The sequence below is a fragment of the Dendrobates tinctorius genome, unplaced genomic scaffold (genome assembly GCF_039654945.1).
Source record: "Dendrobates tinctorius isolate UK_male_01 unplaced genomic scaffold, ASM3965494v1 ptg000156l, whole genome shotgun sequence".
Taxonomy (NCBI): Eukaryota; Metazoa; Chordata; class Amphibia; order Anura; family Dendrobatidae; genus Dendrobates; species Dendrobates tinctorius.
The window spans coordinates 22925107-22945920 of record NW_027361823.1 but is presented as its reverse complement, the minus strand read 5'-3'; the positions used below and the strand labels follow the sequence as shown (position 1 = coordinate 22945920).

Here is a 20814-nt window from a genome sequence, read left to right as displayed (position 1 = left end):
CTTTACAGTAACTAATAGAAATGCCGTAAAACATTCTCTCTCATTATCCTGGCATTTGGCAAATATTAATAATTATGGTAATCCTAATTGGCTTATTCTGATTTCATGTCAGATATTGACAAAAACATGTATATGTGTCTGTTTATATAGTGTATGTAAACTTCTGGTTTCAACTGCATATTTTTTTAACTTGGCAATATATTTTTCACAAAACAATTTGAAAGCTAGAAATCATGCCATTTTCACCCTAGCCACTTAAATGTAAGGAGTCTCATTATCACAGACAGGGTTACAATTACAGGTAACATATCTTTAGGGTGTGTGCACACGCTGCGGATTCGCAGCGGATTTGGCCCTGAGGATCCGGAGCAGAATCTGCTGCGTTGTACAGTACCATTATAATCTATGGAAAATGGAAACCGCAGTGCACACAGTGCGGAATTTTCCACGTGGTTTTTGCTGCGGTTTCCAATCCACAGAAAGAATTGACATGTCATTCTTTTTTGCGGATTCCGCTAAGGTTTGCCATCTCCTCCATTGTAGAGGTGATAAACCGCAGGCTAATCCGCAGATAAACCGCAGGTCCTCTGACCTGCGGATTTTGCAAAATCCGCACGGAAAAATCTGCAGACCAATCCGCAGTGTGTGCACATAGCCTTAGAAAGCTACTGTAATAACACAAAAATTCACTGTTTACTATATGCAATGTCTCAGTTCTCCCTGTTCCACCTTCCTTCACAACAACCTCTGCACACACTCATTAGATGCTTCAATACAAAAGATAGGGTCTGACTCAGTCCATTGCTGCTAATGTACATGTGAATATCCTAAAAGAACAAGAAGTAGGAGTCTAGAATTCCCCTAGTGGTCAAAGTGAAAATTGAACAATTACATTTTTTTATTCAGATCATGATCTGAAAAATAAATTATTATATTTTTTTAATGCCTTTAACATAAAACCATAATCTAAACAGAATGGTAATTATCTGTTGGCATATTCTTGTGGGCCATGCACATGAAAGCCGTGTTCTACAGCGTGTCCACATCGGACATTACCTGTCTGAATCCTGCTCTTATAGGTGCTATACACATGATCAGGTTTTTAAATACATCAGTTAGGGGCTGCTCTGATGGATATACCTTGATGTTTGGTAGAGTGGCTTAGTATACATTTTTTGCAAAAAACGTATCAACTAAATACCCTGTTTTGTTGTATTACATAGGCGGCCATATTGACATCCGTCGTTTCTTAACACCTTCTTGCAATATCTTCCCAGATTCTTTAGATCTAGATGATAACCTCTGTTGGAAGCTGTTGTACCAAACTTGAGCTTTACCTAATTATATCAATGGCAGAATATATTATATTATGTCCTTATATTACGGTAACTTTTTTTATTTATGTTTGCACTTGTTTCTTTTTTTGTTTTTGAAGGAGCGAATGTGAAACCCCCTCCCTACATGAGGACCAAACGATCTGTTCCAAACTCAGGTGAGTCCCGTACTATCTTGCTAATTTTCAGCGTGTATCATGCAAACGGGAAGATTTTGTGACGTTGTGTTTTTCTGTTCGCACCGTCCTAATTTGTTCGTTTTCTGACACTTCGATATATTTAATCATATTCCCTCATCTGCTTTAACATTTTCTAAAACCGCGGAATTTCCAAAGCGTCCTGTATCCTTGTGGTTTGTTTTCTTTGTAGCACCCCCCGCTCTCCATACTTACCATGATGATGCTGCATTGGGGGGGGGATAGAATTTGTTGATTATCCATCACGCAACTGTCCTATGTACAGCCGTTCTCTCTATTCAGATGCTACCCTGGATGAAGTCGACTATTTTTGACAATACTTTCCACCTATTTTAGGTGTATCGGGGGTCTCCTGACTGTCCCCCAACACATGATGATAGGGATGATTTTTGATCAAGAACAATTGAAGGTGAATAGGTAGGGACTCCACTTGACACTCTGTGGACCATTGCTTCCTTGGCGAATGACCTGCATAATATTGCATCATTATGAATGAGAACAATATATTAAGGCACACAGGTGTACCCTAATGGCCCATAACAGACAATCGGGACTATATTATGGATTTGTAAGGAAGACAGGTGGTGCAGGTTGGATATTTGTGAGCTGAATGACCAGATATTTAGAGAGTTGTCTACATTTAGGCAATAGGTAGTCATGAGCAAGTGCTCGTTACTCCAGTTTGCCGATGGCACTCGAGTATGCACCGATTATCGCGGGTGCTTGAGTGATATGTCTGAGTCCCACGGCTGCATGTTTTGCGGCTGTTAGACAGCAAAAAAACATGAAGGGATTGTCCGTATTTGTCAGGCAATCCTCACATATTTTATAGCTGTCTAACATCTGCGAAACATGCGGATGCGGGGACTCGAACATGTAACTCAAGCACCCGCGATACTCGGTGCATAACCCGAGCACCCTCGGCAAACTCCAGTAACAAGGACTTGCGCTCATCACTAGTAATATGATTTTGTTCTTTCTAAATCACTTCAAACTCATGTACTAAAACTTTCAAAACTGCTCTTACTGTAAAGAACCCTATATTATAGTGATGAAGTAACCATTCTATAACATTTCGCTTATGCCCAGATGTGGCAGATACTGGAGATAAAATACAGACTAATGCCTAAGGCTAAACGTTAACCTTGGGGAAGTGAGAAATGGAAAAAGGAGCATGCACATGACGGCAGGACAATACGTGCTAAATGGCATATGTGTTCCATTAAAAAAGTGTTTTTCTTCTGCACATTCAATGTACACAGCACTTCTGACGTACATATACATATTAGTGTGTGGTTAATATATTCCATGTGCATTAAAAATATAACATTTAGAAGAAGAAATATGTTGACACAGGGAAACAAAGTAAATATGTACTGTGCTATATGCCATATATAGCCTATTAAGTGGTATCATGGTGACAGGAATGTCACACAATAAGGGCAGAATGAGAGAACAATGCATAAAACCTTAGTAAACTGCTCTTACTGTAAAGAATCCACTCATATACCGTTGTTATATCATTCTATCTCGTACAATTCTCATGTCCCTCTGTCCATTGTAAGTTCCTAACATGAAATCGTCATCTGCGAAACAATCGTTATTTGACCATCGATATACAGTGGGTACGGAAGGTATTCAGACCCCTTTACATTTTTCACTCTTTGTTTCATTGCAGCCATTTGGTAAATTCAACAAAGTCCATTTTTTTCTCATTAATTTACACTCTGCACCCCATCTTGACTGAAAAAAACCCAAAAATGTAGAAATGTTTGCAAATTTATTTAAAAAGAAAAACTGAACTATCACATGGTCATAAGTATTCAATCCCTTTGCTCAGACACTCATATTTAAGTCACATGCTGTCCATTTCCTTGTGACCCTCCTTGAGATGGTTCTACTCCTTCTTTGGAGTCCAGCTGTGTTTAATTAAATTGATAGGACTTGTTTTTTAAAGGCACACACCTGTCTATATAAGACCTCACAGCTCACAGTGCATGTCAGACCAAATGAGAATCATGAGGTCAAAGGAACTGGCCAAGGAGCTCAGAGACTGAGTTGTGGCAAGGCACAGATCTGACCAAGGGCGCTGATGTGGTGAATTGGTCTCCAGAGGCAGTCTCGGCATTTCAGGAGCTTAAGCGGAGATTCACTTCTGCTCCGGTTCTACGGCAACCTGATTTCTCACTCCCATTTCAGGTGGAGGTAGATGCTTCTGAGATTGGTGCAGGAGCCGTTTTGTCCCAAAAAGTTCCGGTGACTTCTAAAATGAATCTCTGTGCCTTCTTTTCTCGAAAATTCTCCCCATCTGAACGTAACTATGACGTGGGGAATCGGGAATTGTTGGCCATGAAATTGGCAATTGAAAAGTGGAGACATTGGTTGGAGGGAGCTAGACATCAAGTTGTGGTCCTCACTGACCACAAGAATTTGATTTATCTTGAATCAGCCAAACGCTTGAATCCTAGACAGGCTAGGTGGGCCTTGTTTTTCACACGTTTTAATTTTGTGGTCTTTTTTTCTTCCAGGCACTAAGAATGTTAAGGCGGACACCCTTTCTAGGAGTTTCTTTGCGGATTCTCTTATTGTGACCGAGCCTACTACAATTCTAAATGAGGGGGTAGTTCGTTCCGCCATCTCACCCAATTTGAGACGTGCCCTGGAGGAATTTCAGGAGGACAAACCTGAACGTTGCCCTATGGTAAAATTGTATATTCCTGACCAGTGGAGGAAGAGAGTAATATCTGAAATTCATTGCTCCGCGTTGGCTGGTCATCCAGGTATTTTTGGTACCAGAGATTTGGTGAGTCGGTCTTTTTGGTGGCCTGCCTTATCTCGTGATGTCAGGAATTTTGTGCAGTCCTGTGGGACTTGTTCTCGGTCCAAACCCTGTTCTCGTTCTAGTGGGTTGTTGATGCCCCTGCCGGTGCCCAAGAGGCCATGGACCCATATCTCAATGGATTTTATTTCTGATCTTCCTGTCTCTCAGAGAATGACTGTTATCTGGGTGATTTGTGATAGATTTTCTAAGATGATCCATCTTGTACCACTCCCAAAGTTGCCATCTTCTTCAGAGTTGGTGCCCTTGTTTTTACAACAGGTGGTTCGGTTGCATGGGATTCCTGAGAACATTGTGTCGGACAGAGGAGTCCAGTTTGTTTCCAGATTTTGGAGAACTTTTTGTTCCAAACTGGGAATTCAGTTATCTTTCTCCTCTGCCTTTCATCCTCAGACCAATGGGCAGACTGAGAGAACAAACCAGACTTTGGAGTCCTATTTTATATCTGCTGATCAGGATGGCTGGTTCTGATTTTTGCCCTTGCCCGAATTCGCACTAAACAATAGAGCTAGTTCGGCCACTTTGATGTCGCCCTTTTTCGGGAACTTTGGGTTTCATCCTCGATTTTCTTCAGGGCAAGTGGAATCTTCGACCTGCCCAAGTGTGGACACTGTGGTAGAGAGAATGCAGCAGATTTGGGACCAAGTGGTGGATAAGTTGTCCCTCTCAGGAAAAAGCCCTGCGGGTTTTCCGACCGGCATAGAACCATTGGTCCCCGGTTTAAAGTGGGTGATATGGTTTGGTTGTCGTCAAAGAATATTCCTATGAAGGTTGCGTCTCCAAAGTTCAAGCCAAGATTTATTGGACCTTATAAGATTTTGGAGATTCTTAATCCTGTTTCTTTTTGATTGGCTCTTCCAGTTACATTTAAGATCCATAACGTGTTTCATAAATCTCTGTTGAAGAGGTTTGTGGAGCCAGTAGTTCCTATGGCGGCACCTCCTGACCCTGTATTGGTTAAAGGCAATGTGGAATATGAGGTAGAGAAAATATTGGATTCTCGTTTGGCTAGACGGAGACTCCAGTACTTGGTCAAATGGAAGGGTTATGGCCAGGAGGATATTTCTTGGGTCTCTGCTTCTGACATTCATGCCGATAGATTGGTTCGTGCTTTTCACCAGGCTCATCCTGATCGGCCTGGTGGCGTGGATGAGGGTTCGGTGACCCCTCCTCAAGGGGGGGTACTGTTGTGAATTCGCTTTCTGACCTACCTCTGGTTACTAGTGAAGGTAGTGGAGCTGGTTATATTGATAGAGGGGTCGCGAGTTCTCTTCCCGGGCTCCCTCTGGTGGTTACTGGAGGTAATGGAGCTGATCTAATTAACAGAGGCCTGCCATCTGATAATGAGGAGGATGACTGGAGATCTGGAGTTTCTGACTGGATTTAAGACAGCCGACTCCCTCTATCCCTGCTGGTGATTTTTTCCTGCCTTCTGAGGTCTTAGTTTCCAGCTCTGTCTGTTATGAATGAGTCACCGTAGGAGGCAAAAACAGAAATACTAGCTAAGTCCAGAAAACCAGAGAAGTTGGCAGCTGTCGGATTGCAGACCCCTGAACCTAACAACAACTAGCAGTAGCCGTGGGGGGGTTCCTACGGTGCCCTAGACCCCTCGATCACAGCCGGAGAACTACATAGCCTAAAGACAGAAAGGGAAATCTAAACTGCCCCAGAGCAGACCCCAAAGCAATAGGCAGCCCCCAACATATAATGACGGTGAAGCAAGATGAAAAAACACTCACACAGATAGAAAGATAGGCTGAGCAAATGATGGGGCCCAAGCTAACTAAATAGGACAGAATAGAAAAGCTGCTGTCTGCAATCCGCCAAAACCCTCTCAAAAACAAGAGCCAACAGACTGATAGGGAAAAAAAGCCCTGAAGACGCTAGGCTTCAAAAAGACTATATCAGTACTCAGGTATTATCTGAAGACAGAGCAAAAAGGAATTCAGCTCACCCAGCAGGGAAAGGCAGAAATCCAGAAAAACAAGGCAAAACAAAACCAAAACATAAATGCAAAAAGTAGAGCAGAAAATTAGCTTTTAGGAGCAGGAATCAGACTGGTCTCCAAGAATCCCTCAGAGTATTCACCCGCAAAGCAGAAGGGCGTCGGCTGCCTTATATCCAGTCAGCTATCCCAGCCACCCAGTCATCATCATTCTGCTCAGGTGCTTTGTAATCAGCCTCACTACCTTCCTTCACCAGAAGAGGGAGTTCATCAGACCTCTATGGTGAAGGGGAAAATGAACTCACAACAGTACCTCCCCCCTTGAGGAGGGGTCACCGAACCCTCATCCACGCCACCAGGGCGATCAGGGTGAGCCCGATGAAAGGCACGCACCAATCTTTTGGCATGAATATCAGAGGCAGAGACCCAGGAATTATCCTCCTGACCATAACCCTTCCACTTAACCAAATACTGGAGTCTCCGTCTAGCCAGACGGGAATCCAGTATCTTCTCTACCTCATATTCCATGTTACCTTCAACTAATACAGGGTCCGGAGGTGCCACCTCAGGAACAACTGGTTCAATAAACCTCTTCAACAAGGACTTATGAAACACATTATGAATTTTAAATGTGACAGGAAGAGCCAAACGAAAAGAGACCGGATTAATAATCTCCAAAATCTTGTAAGGTCCAATAAATCTAGGCTTAAACTTAGGAGAAGCCACCTTCATAGCGATATTTTTTGATGATAACCAAACCATATCACCAACCTTAAACTGGGGACCAATGGTCCTATGTCGGTTGGAAAACCGCTGGGCCTTTTCCTGGGAGAGAGATAACTTATCCACCACTTGGTCCCAGATCTGGTGCATTCTCTCCACCACAGTGTCAACACCTGGGCAGGCAGAAGGCTCCACCTGCCCTGAAGAAAATCGAGGATGAAACCCAAAGTTACAAAAAAAAGGTGACATCAAAGTGGCAGAACTAGCTCTATTATTTAAAGCAAATTCGGCCAAGGGCAAAAATGAAACCCAATCATCCTGATCAGCGGAAATAAAACATCTCAAATACGACTCCAAGGTCTGGTTTGTTCTCTCCATCTGCCCATTGGTCTGAGGGTGAAAAGCAAAGGAGAAGGACAACTGAATTCCCAGCTTGGAACAGAAAGTCCTCCAAAATCTAGACACAAATTGAACTCCTCTGTCAGATACAATGTTCTCAGGAATCCCGTGCAAGCGAACCACCTGTTGCAAAAACAGGGGCACCAACTCAGAGGAAGATGGCAACTTAGGGAGTGGTACAAGATGAACCATCTTAGAGAACCTATCACAAATCACCCAAATAACAGTCATTCTCTGAGAGACAGGCATATCAGAGATGAAATCCATTGAAATTTGGGTCCATGGCCTCCTGGGGACCGGCAAAGGCATCAACAACCCACTAGAGCGAGAGCAAGGTTTAGACCGGGAGCAAGTCCCACAGGACTGCACAAAATTCCTGACATAACGAGACAAGGCGGGCAACCAAAAAGACCGACTCACCAGATCTCTAGTACCAAAAATACCTGGATGACCAGCCAATGCAGAGCAATGAACTTCAGACATCACTCTCTTCTTCCACAGGTCAGGAACATACAACTTTCCACTGGTACAACGCTCAGGTTTGTCCTCCTGGAACTCTTCCAGAGCACGTCTCAAATCGGGCGAGATGGCAGAAAGAACTACCCCTTCGCCTAAGATGGTAGCAGGCTTGGTCACCACAGGAGAATCAGCAAAGAAGCTCCTAGAGAGGGCGTCTGCCTTGACATTCTTAGTGCCAGGAAGAAAAGAGACCACAAAATCAAAACGTGTAAAAAACAAGGCCCACCTAGCCTGTCTAGAGTTCAAGCGTTTGGCTGACTCCAGGTAAATCAAATTCTTGTTGTCAGTGAGGACCATGACTTGGTGTTTAGCTCCCTCCAACCAATGTCTCCACTCCTCAAATGCCCATTTCATGGCTAACAGTTCCCGATTCCCCACATCATAGTTACGTTCAGATGGAGAGAACTTTCGGGAAAAGAAAGCACAGGGATTCATTTTAGATGTTACAGGATCCTTTTGGGACAAAACAGCTCCTGCACCAATCTCAGAAGCGTCCACCTCTACCTGGAACGGGAGTGAGACATCAGGTTGCCGCAAAACCGGGGCGGAAGTGAATCTTCGCTTCAGCTCCTGAAAGGAAGAAACAGCCTCCGGAGACCAATTCAACACATCAGCACCCTTTTTAGTCAGATCAGTCAATGGCTTGGCAATACTAGAAGATTTTGCTATAAATTTCCAATAAAAATTAGCAAAACCCAAAAACTTCTGGAGGGCCTTCAAAGAAGTGGGCTGAACCCAATCATAAATGGCCTGTACCTTGGCCGGGTCCATTTCAATAGTTGACGGAGACCAAATAAATCCCAAAAATGAAATCCTCTGTACCCCAAAAAGGCATTTCGATCCTTTGACATACAGGGAATTCTCCCTCAAGATCTGGAACACAGTCCGAACATGTTCCACATGAGAATCCCAATCCTTGGAGAAGATCAAAATATCATCCAGATAGATAATCAAAAATGTATCCACAAAGTCTCGGAAAATGTCGTTCATGAAGCACTGGAAGACAGAAGGGGCATTAGTGAGCCCAAAAGGCATCACCAGGTACTCAAAATGTCCCTCCGGAGTATTAAACGCCGTCTTCCATTCATCCCCATGCTTAATGCGGATAAGATTATACGCCCCCCTGAGGTCAAGCTTGGTAAACCAGCAAGCACCTTTAACTCTGGAGAATAGATCTGAAATCACGGGTAACGGATACTGATATTTAATAGTAATTTTGTTGAGGGCACGATAATCAATACAAGGCCTTAATGAACCATCCTTTTTGGCCACGAAAATAAAAACCGGCACCTAAGGGTGAAGAGGATGGTCTAATATGACCCTTCTCCAACGCCTCCTTAATATAGGATCGCATAGCCTCGTGCTCGGGTACAGATAAATTGAAGAGCCGACCCTTAGGAAATTTACACCCCGGGCTCAGTTCAATTGCACAGTCTTAACTCCTATGAGGAGGCAAAGACGCAGACTCATTCTCACTAAATACATCATAAAAGTCCGCCAAATAGTCAGGAACATCATGTGACTGAGGAGAGGTGGAAAAAAACGGAGCCTCACTAAGGGCACACCGACAACCCCAACTCTCCACAGACACAGATTTCCAATCCAAAACTGGATTATGAATTTGCAACCAGGGAAACCCCAGAACAATGGTATCATGCAAATTATGCAACACCAAAAATCTGCAATTTTCTTGATGGTCTGGGGCGACCCGCATTACCACCTGGGTCCAAAACTGAGGTTTATTTTTCGCCAAAGGAGTAGCATCAATCCCCCTCAAAGGGATAGGCGTCTGCAGAGGGGTCATCGGAAATCCACAACGTTTAGCAAAATCCAAGTCCATTAGATTCAGGGCTGCTCCCGAATCCACAAAAGCCTTGGCGGAAAATGTGGACAGGGAGCAGATCAGAGTAATTGCCAGAAGAAACTTAGGTTGAAAACCACCCACAGAAAACGTGTGCAAAACGTTTCTCTCATTTAGGACAGACAGAAATAATATGCGAGGCATCTCCACAAAAAAAACACAGCTTATTACGCATTCTGAACTCCTGACGTTGCTTCCTGGACAAAACTCTATCACATTGCATAGGTTCAGACACTTGTTCAACAGGTGGCAACTGGCAACACCTCTCGTGCAGTCCTGCGTTCACGTAAACGCCGATCAACCTGAATGGCTAATGACATAGAATCGTCAAGACCAGAGGGAACATGAAATCCCACCATAGTATCTTTTACGGCTTCTGACAAACCCTTCCGAAAGAGAGCTGCCAAGGCATTATCATTCCAGGTAGTAAGGACCGCCCACTTTCGGAATTTTTGACAGTACAATTCTGCAGAATCTCGACCCTGGCTCAATGCCAACAGGGTCTTTTCAGCCTGATCAATAGCATTAGGTTCGTCATACAACAACCCCAAGGCTTGAAAAAATGTGTTCACATTAGTCAGAATAGGATCATCTGGTTTCAAAGATCCTGGGGATCACCACGCAGCAAAGAGATGACAATTTTAACCTGCTGCGCGGAGCTCCCTGACGAGTTAGGCTTCAAGGCAAAAAATAATTTACAATTATTTTTGAAATTCAAAAATTTAGACCGATCCCCAAAAAACACATCAGGAGTAGGGTTCTTTGGTTCAGCAGCATGTGAATGAGCAAGGTAGGCGGAAATTCCCCGCACTTCCGCAGCGAGCTGCTCCACACGATCAGACAATTGCTTTATCTCCATTGAGAGAAAAAAAAATTCCCCCTATGGCCTCAGAGATATAGAGGAAAAAATATACACACTTTTTTTTTTTTTTTACAATTCTTTCCTGCTATTGAGTACCCTAGGATCTGCGGTATGGCGGGTGATTCTGTTATGAATGAGTCACCGTAGTAGGCAAAAACAGAAATACTAGCTAAGTCCAGAAAACCAGAGAAGTTGGCAGCTATCGGATTGCAGACCCCTGAACCTAACAACAACAACAACAACAACTAGCAGTAGCCGTGGGGGGGTTCCTACGGTGCCCTAGACCCCTCGATCACAGCCGGAGAACTACATAGCCTAAAGACAGAAAGGGAAATCTAAACTGCCCCAGAGCAGACCCCAAAGCAATAGGCAGCCCCCAACATATAATGACGGTGAAGCAAGATGAAAAAACACTCACACAGATAGAAAGATAGGCTGAGCAAATGATGGGGCCCAAGCTAACTAAATAGGACAGAATAGAAAAGCTGCTGTCTGCAATCCGCCAAAACCCTCTCAAAAACAAGAGCCAACAGACTGATAGGGAAAAAAAGCCCTGAAGACGCTAGGCTTCAAAAAGACTATATCAGTACTCAGGTATTATCTGAAGACAGAGCAAAAAGGAATTCAGCTCACCCAGCAGGGAAAGGCAGAAATCCAGAAAAACAAGGCAAAACAAAACCAAAACACAAATGCAAAAAGTAGAGCAGAAAACTTAGCTTTTGAGGAGCAGGAATCAGACTGGTCTCCAAGAATCCCTCAGAGTAATCACCCGCAAGGCAGAAGGGCGTCGGCTGCCTTATATCCAGTCAGCTATCCCAGTCACCCAGTCATCATCATTCTGCTCAGGTGCTTTGTAATCAGCCTCACTACCTTCCTTCACCAGAAGAGAGAGTTCATCAGACCTCAATGGTGAAGGGGAAAATGAACTCACAACATCAGTCCCTGCATGCTCAAGCTAAGTGTTCTTTTGCTATAGTTCACATTTGATTTGGTTTTGTCTATTTCAGTTTTGTGTGGTCAGCCAGCCCCAGCTGGGGCTGTGCTGAATTTCCATCCTTATGTTACTGTTTGTGCCAGTTTGTTTTTGTCCCTTATTAGATTGGCCTCTTTTTGCTCTGCTTTTACCAGAGTGCTGATATAGTGGGCGAAGTCTAGTGACTTCAGTATTTTTTCTATCAGACGTGTTGGGCATTTTTTGCAGGATTTTTTTGCGTGATTGCAGACAGAGTCTTTCCTTTCCTGTCCTGTCTAGTTAGTGTAGGCCCCATCGTTTGCTCAGTTTATTTTCCTACCTGCGTTTGTGTTTTCATCTTGTCTCACCGACAATATATGTTTGGGGGCTATCTATTCCTTTGGGGTCTGCTCTGGGGCAGTTTAGATTTTCCCTTTCTTGCTTTAGGCTTATTTAGTTCTCCGGCTGTGTCGAGGCCTCTAGGATCATCGTAGGTACGCTCCACGGCTACTGCTAGTTGTGTGGATAGGATCAGGGGTCTGCAATCTGCTTAGTTACCAACCTCTCTGATTTTCTGTGGCTTAGCTTGGTCTTGCTTTCCTCCTCGGTGACCCAATCATAACAACCCGCATAGAGTTTGCTAAAAAACACATGAAGGCGTCCCAGACTATGAGAAATAAGATTCTCTGCTCTGATGAGACGAAGATAGAACTTTTTGGTGATAATTCTAAGCGGTATGTGTGGATAAAACCAAGCACTACTCATTACCTGCCCAATACAATCCCAACACTGAAACATGGTGGTGGCAGCAATTGAAGGAAACATGAATGCAGCCAAGTACAGAGGTATCCTGGATGGAAACCTCATCCAGAGAACTCTGGACCTCAGACTTGGCTGAAGGTTCACCTTCCAGCAAGACAATGAACCTAAGCATACAGCTAAAATAAGAAAAGAGTGTCTTCAGAACAACTCTGTGACCATTCTTGAGTGGCCCAGCCAGAGTCCTGACATAAACCCAATTTAGCATCTCTGGAGAGACCTGAAAATGTCTGTCCACCAACGTTCACCATCCAACCTGATGGAACTGGAGAGGATCTGCAAGGAAGAATGGCAGAGGATTCCCAAATCCAGGTCTGAAAAACTTGTTACATCAGTCCCAAGAAGACTCATGGCTGTACTAGCTCAAAAGGTGCGTCTACTCAATAGTAAGCAAAGGGTCTGAATACTTATGATTTTCTGATCATGTGATATTCCAGTTTTTCTTTTTTAAAACATTTGCAAAAATTCTACATTTCTGTTTTTTTCATTCAAGATGGGGAGCACAGTGTACATTAATGAGAAAAAAAATAAACTTTTTTGAATTTACCAAATGGCTGCAATGAAACAAAGAGTGAAAAATTTAAAGGGATCTGAATACTTTCCGTACCCACTGTATTATTTACATGACAGGGAACCTGTCAAGTAAAATAACACTGTTGGCCTGCAGATATTGGGTTAATCTGCATGTTAATAGCATTCTTAAGGGCCCGTTACACATAGCGATATCGCTAGCAATATCACTGTAACCTCACTGGTTTTGTGACGTAGCAGTGATATTCCTAACGATATCACTACATGTGATACTTACCTCCGACCGCCTCCCCCGCTGGCTATCGCTGATCGCGCGAGAACGTCCTGGACCATTTCTCGTCGGGCGCTTCCTGCTGGGCTTCCTGTGGCGCCGACGAGCGATGCGTGGACGCGGGCGGGAGGACGTCAGGATCGCTGCGTCTGACAGGTAAGTAACGACCCCCGACCGCTGCTATGTCGCTGGTGAGATCTGCCTGTGTGGCAGCTCACTAACGACCACTTAGCGATGCACCAACGATCCATATCGTTGTCTGGCTCGCTGGTGCATCGCTTAGTGTAACGGTACCCTTACACTGAGTGGCACCTGCACTGAGAGCTCCTCTGCTGGGAGGAAATTAACTTTATTCCTCCTGGCCACGTTTGGCTTTCAGTCATATGGGCGGCGCCAGTTCAGGTTCAGTCACATCTCTGTCTATAGAGAAAAGCTGCTGTAACCGCGCCCTCGGCACTAATAGTAGGCACAACATTAGGGCTGGCTGTCAGCCAGGGTTACAGTCATTGCTCTCTATGCATAGAGGGGTAACTGAAACTGTGCTGGTGCCACCCCTATGACTGGAAGCCGGTTGCTGCTGGGGAGAATAAAATTAATTTCCCACTGGCAGTGGGGCTCTCAGTGCCGGTGTTGCACAGTGTCAGAGCGCTATTTATCTGCGGATTAACCCCATATCTGCAGGTTAATAGCCTTATTTTACATGACAGATTCTCTTTAACACCTTTCCGACCTATGACATATATGAACGTCATAGCTCCACCTCCCCTTCTTTGGTGCGGGCTCCGGTGCTGAGCCCGCACCTTTTCGGGCACATGACAGCTGAACTGATCAGCTTTCATATGCCCCTAACTGCCATGGATGGAATTGGGATCCACCTGTGGCTGTTAACATGTTAAATGCCTCTGTTAATCTCTTACAGCGGCATTTAACTCGCAGAAACCGGTTGTGCGTCATTGGCTACTCTCATTGGCACCCCTGTCACATTATCGCAGGGCGTCAGTGGGTTGGCAATGGCATGCCAACCTTAGGTCTGCAGGAGACCCCTGTGGTTTTCATTGCGGAACTGCTATGAGTGCAGCCCCGTGGCCGGCGTTCATAGCAGATGAGCATTTTGGTCCATAAAGCAGGGCTGAGCCTTGCTATGTGTAGCACTAGTGATCAGAAGATTGAAGCTTCAAGTCTCTTAAGAAGACTATTGAAGCAAGTAAAAAGTATAAAAAGAAAGTTTTTACAAATATTTTAAAAACAAAAAGTTTAAATCACCCCCCATTTACCCCATTCAAAATAAAACAATTAAAAAAATAATAAAAAATACACATATTTGATATCACTGCATTTAGAAACTCCAATCTATCAAAATATAAAAATAATTAATCTGTTTGGTAAATGGCTTAATGAGAAAAAAATCAAAACGCCAGAATTGTTTTTTGGTCGCTTCAACATTGCAATAAAATGCAATAACGGGCGACTCATCTATCCCAAAATTATATCAATAAAAACGTCAGCTCAGCACGCAAAACATGGCCACAGATCCCAAAAATGGAAATGCTACGGGTCTTGGCAAATGGCAACATTTTTTTCTTTCTTACAAACTTTGGATTTTTTTTACCACTTAAATAAAAAAGATCCTAGACATGTTTGGAATCTGCAAACTCGTAATGATCTGGAGAATCAGAATGGCAGGTCAGTTGTGGGATTTTGTGAACATGGTAAAAGGAAACCCCAAAAACAATTGTGGAGTTGCACTTTTTTTTTTGCAATTTCATTGCACTTGGAATTTTTTTCCTGGTTTTTAGTACATTATATGGTAAAACCAATCATGGTGGTCAAAAGTACAACTCGTCCCGCAATAAACAAGCCCTCACTTGTCCATATTGACGGAAAAATAAAAATGTTATGGCTCTGGGAGGAAGGGGAGCAAAAAACAAAAACGGAAAAATCTGAGATGGTAAAAGGGTTAATATTACTCTCTCAAGCATCTAATTTACAATTTACTAAGACCTGTTTATTCTTAACCAAGACTTCCTATGCATTTATAATCTTCCCAGTTCTCCTGCACTATACTTTGTCTGATCTAGAATGTGATATGCCAGATATTATACCAAATCCTTGTATCTAATCTCCATGTGTTTTATGTAGGGCAGAAATCACAGGCGTTTCTCTGTCTTTTATACATCCTAATATTTTATTTGCTTTTGTTGCTGTCACTTGGCGCTGAGTGCCGCGTCAATTTTTCAAAGTACAACGATGAAATGTAATATGGACAGGGCAGGAAACAATCTCGGCAACCAAGCAATACAAAGTACAACAAGATTATATCTGATTCTTTTCATTTAATTATTGCCCATTGCTGTGTCAAGTTTTAATATCAATATGCAAATAATGTCCGTGGAGCCTCATTTAAGAGTCTCAAACACGGGACTAGCCAGATCTTCCTCCAGGGAAGGACCCAGCCAAGGAGTGGCTCCTTTCGGAAACCACCATATTAAGTGGCCCTCTAAGTCAATATCCAGCTCTTTACGAGTCCACAGATATGACAAGGGAAACACCAAGGCCAGGTATCCATCCACAGACAGCTGTTTCGGGGTGTTGCCCCTCATCAGTGTGGAGTAGGATTCTGGCTAGGTGGGAGCAATGCCTAGTAGACCAACATCACAAAACAATCACTGACCTCAGGGAGACCAGTCAAAGAAAACACTGCGGCATCCGGCAGAGGCGCTCAATCAGTGAAATCCTAGGTGCGTTGCTCCCTGGGAAATACGAATATGCAAATAAAGTCCGTGGAGCCTCATTTAAGAGTCTCAAACACGGGAATAGCCAGATCTTCCTCCAGGGAAGGACCCAGCCAAGGAGTGGCTCCTTTCGGAAACCACCATCACCACCATATTAAGTGGCCCTCTAAGTCAATATACAGCTCTTTACGAGTTTTAATATCAATCAGTTGCTCAATAAGGTTCCATTATTATTCTGAATATAATTACTGTAACCATGGGCTAAATCATGAAAAAGTTATACTTGACAAATGGTTTAGAATATGCATCGGAAGGAAACCATAAAATGCTTTTTCTTTAATGGATAAGAGACAAAGTTAATCGGGTTTGATTTTATAAAACTACTTTAACTTTGGATCGTCAGCTGTGCAGGTCGGCTCTCGGCATCAGTCCATTGCTTTGAAGTCAGAGGCATCATCCCTGTTGGTGTGTGACAGCAGCGCTTTTCTGTGTAATGTAATAATAGTGGCAATAAGCAGGCATTAAGTGGTATTCATAGATGTATAAATAGCATTAATAAGGCATGGATTAGGCTATTCCACCTTCTTGACTCTTTTGAAGTCTTATATTAATTGCATTCCTAAACATTGTATCATGGGAACATCATGGCTTCCTGCCCATTAAATGAGATGGTTTTTTTTTTACTAGAAATCACGGAGGTAGAATATGACATGTATTACAACTATGTATGTTGTCTTGAGGTGTGAATATCTGGTAAATATCACATTACTGTCCATCTGGCCTTATATTTGGTGACTATTCACATATGGAAAATGCAACATCTAAGCTACAATCAAGTGAGGGATTAGGGTCCATACATTGGAAGACCTTTTGATATTATCACTTAGACATTTGGGAAAATTCCTCTCTTATATGTCACAATTTCTTCTAATTCTTTTTAAAGGGTTACTCCTAAAATTAAGTTATCTCCTCTAAATAGGTTTGGAGACAACTTACTCATTGCTGGGGGTCTGACCACTTAGATCCTCCGCAATCCTGAGATATGGGCCCTGGAACCTGGGAATAAGGATCAGCAGAGGCTCATCTTGAATGGAACAGAGACATTCAGTGTCTGTTGGTGAAAGCCAAAGCCATTCACATAATGGAGGCCATGCACATAATGGAGGCCATGCTTATAATGGAGGCTGTACACATCACCGAGGCCATAGATGTCACTGAGGCCACATACACTTTACCGAGGCCACATACACCTTACTGAAGCCACACACATCTACATGGCCACACACATCACCGAGGCCACACACCTCACCGAGGCCATACACATCACCAAGGCCAAATACATCACCGAGGCCACTTCACCAATCAGTTATGCTAGGCAAATGATGAAAATCTACATTTTTCATGGAGGCCACAACAACTCTTCTGGACTTGTTGTACTACTAGGCCACATTCACTTATTATAGGGTCTGTCTTGATTTCTGTCATTTTGACAGAAAGAAAAACATGTATTCAATGTTATCCATTAAAACAGCGAGATTCCCAATAAATCCCCTGAAGGATATTACATGAGATGATGAAGCTTCGTATGAGAGCTCTTGGAATGTTACTAACCTCTTATCATTTGTTCAACATGCCCCTGTTTATTCTTAGCAGAATGCATTGCAGCCTTCCACACATCCACTTTCTATGTTAAGTTCATACTTAAACTTACTGATTGCTGGGGGTCGGACCGTGGGGTGTGCCTCAATCCTGAGATCAGGCTCTAAAACCCGTGAACAAGTCTCAACTAAGACCTATCTTGAATGGAGTGGAGGTGACCTCAATATTCTCAGTTGACCGCTTCTTTGAGGTTTCTGCCAGAATCCGCCCCAAAAACTGGATTACTATGGGTACCCCAACATAACTCTGAAGTCGATGCCCGTAACTTTAACACTGATGGCGTATTCTTAGGATAGGTCATCAATGTCTGCCGATCAGCTGTTCTCAGTGTCGACTGCAGACCCACCAATTAGACAATGATGACCTATCCTAAGGACAACCTCTTTAAATAAAGCCAACAGCGTGGCCAATGTCTGACACTAGTTTCTCAAAATGTGGCCGACCATGTTTTGTGCATATTGAAAAAAAAAAACAAACACTGTCCGGTGGAGGCCATACAATGACTCTATCGGCTTCATTTAGGTGAAATGCTATGATGGCGTCTCCATGGTCAGAGCAGACTGTGTAGGTATGAATCTAGCCTTATTCTGTTGCATTGACAGGGTATTAATGACAAATCTGCCTAGTCACGCTTGCTACAAAGTGTCAGGTTTAGCTGCATAGCTTATTGGTGTTATGCCTAATATGTATCATGGCATGGTCATTACGAATTAATGGAGAGCTTTCAACACTAGTATAGCGAAAAAGGCAACCGCAATCAGAATGCTACTTTGATTTTGTAAAGCTTTGCTGAAAACTGAGAGCTGGAATCTGATTGGTTACCAAAACAACGTCTCTACTTTTCCCTTGGATATTTTTTCTTGCATTTGATACATCACTCCTATCATATACTAAATCAATTCTTGTGTTCCTCTTATACTTCATATTCATAATATTACCATATAATTACATTTTGCCATTGTTCTCCTGTTCTGCATTGGGGAATTGCTCTTGTATTGTTTACAATCTGAGGCCAGAACAAGGAAGAAGAAAATCCATGAACGGCGCACATTGCAGGGAGTATCCATGGGAGAAACCTTATACTCCCGCATGCCGGCTTCATCAGCCAAGCGCACTTTGCTACTAACTCAATAGACTACATTGCAAAGAGTTTCTTCATTATTTTACTCAATTAGTTTTTCCAATATTGGAAAGTTACAATTGTAAATGCTATGTCTAGTAACATTTTCTCACCTTTTACCGTACTGGTGAATGTATACATATCTATGGATTTATGGTTTGTGAGTGTAGGGCTTTCAGCTATTTTGTTGATTGTGCCTCTTTAGAGGTTTTACTCTGCTGCTCAGTAAACGTGAAAGTTTTCTTGTTCATCAACTAAACACTTTTTGTTGATATAGCCTAGAATAAAAAAATGTATAGAAATCCTTCAGTAAGTAAACAGTAACACAAGTAAGAAACAAAGGGTTCTTAGCTAACATTTTTTTAATCAATCCCATCCCACCGCGACATAGTGTACCCAATCAGGATGGTCCCTTCTCTAATAATTCACCTTGCTATTTGCCAACAAGCCTTCAATTCCTTGTACTCGGTACATTTGGCGTTGTGGTGTCCAGCTCTTGGACTGTGCACCTTATGTATTCAACTTTACAAAGGCAGGTGTACAACAATCATGCCCAGGTCCAGCTCTGCCTGCTCTATTTTGCGGCCTGCTAGCACATAGCGAGGTGAGTTGCTAGAGTATTGACCATCCTGATTGGTACACCATGTCGCGGTGGGAAGACTTTTATGCTTTTTTTATTGAAAAAAAAATAGTACTCCATGTTTCTTACTTTGTATTACTATGTATTTACTTAGTGCAGTGTTTCTACATATTGTTTTTATTTTAGATTATATTTGTCTATTAGTAGCCACTCTGTGCTTTTGCACCTACATATTACACTTATACCAAGAGGTGTACTGGCCTATATTTTTTTGTTTTGTAAACATTTACGTTGTATTAAAATGATTTTGAATTGCTTGTTCAACAAATTTCAAATATAATTATTATATCTATCAATCTATTTTGAAGCATGCCTATGGTAGGAGATCCTTACTGTTTGCGGCATTAAGAATCCATTTATTGGACACTCCCTTCAAAGTTGTTTATATATCTAAATATGTTATGAACGTAATATACATTCTCTCATGGGTAACAAAAAAGGGAAGACCTACTAGAGGGAGTGGGTACAACGCACCCACTCCCAACTGGTCCCTGTACAGATTAGAGAGACCCTAACCGCACAACTCAACAACACCACCTTGAACCTGGCTCCCTAAAAGGCAATTGGGTGGTTTTTCATACACACTGCCAACTAGAGAAGAGGAAAGTGTGTGGGAATATACAAAAACCCAGGGTGAGAAAATTAAAATACATTAATATAGGGTAGAGAGGGAGAGCTAAGGAGATCCAAAAGTAAACAGAACAAGTATAGCCTCCCAGAAACCTAAAGATGTGAAAGGAAGATGAACTGGGAAGGAAAACAAGCAGTCTCACTGCAGGATTTCAACTGGTGTTTACCATGCAAGGACAATCCCTTAGCTGAAGGGCTGGAACTCCTAAACACAAGTTCATATAGAGGTATAGCCAGCAAGGAAATGCAGTAAAGGGTGAACATATAAAACTCAACCCAGAGTGTGATAGGGCATGCCAAAATGGGAAAATGGAAAACACTTAGAGAGGATCAAATCAAGAAAGAGTGAGCAAAGACAATTGGAACCATCAGCAACTGGACAGTGAAGAAAAGGAAATAGCTTGCTGCAACATGTCAGCGGATCGAATCACCAAAATGAGACATGACAAATATACTGTTAGGTTTTTCTTTTTCCTACTCTATTTCAGTTTTCATTAGTTCTCTCTCCTGGCCATTAGATTCTGGGGGACACAAGCAGGGCTGTGGAGTCGGAGTCGTGGAGTCGGAGCTCATTTTGGTGGAGTCGGAGTTGGAGTCGGTATAAAATGGACCGACTCCGACTCCTAAAATATATAATAAATTGGGCACAGTAGTTCAATGCAGGATGTGCTGAATATTTTTTCATAGGAGTTTGGGAAAGTTATGAAATGTCCTATAAATGGCTGTTCTATTCCTGATCTAAGGCTACATTCACACACGGCGTTTTTCCTGTGTTTTTTGA

At 42.8% G+C, this 20814-nt stretch overlaps 1 protein-coding gene across 8 annotated transcripts in view; it reads left to right on the top strand.

The window, feature by feature from the left end:
• FAM13C (family with sequence similarity 13 member C) overlaps window positions 1-20814 on the top strand; it is a 193232-nt gene that overhangs the window by 30141 nt on the left and 142277 nt on the right. For 7 of the 8 annotated variants that reach the window (XM_073548262.1, XM_073548260.1, XM_073548259.1 and 4 more), the window contains one exon: window positions 1436-1492. Coding sequence is in view for 5 of the 8 variants with exons in the window: in XM_073548260.1 (XP_073404361.1) it covers window positions 1436-1492 (57 nt within the window). In the remaining 3 variants the exon portion in view is untranslated. Of the gene's footprint in view, window positions 1-1435; window positions 1493-1867; window positions 1941-20814 lie in introns of all 8 variants that reach the window. The other variant, XM_073548264.1, reaches the window with a different exon arrangement.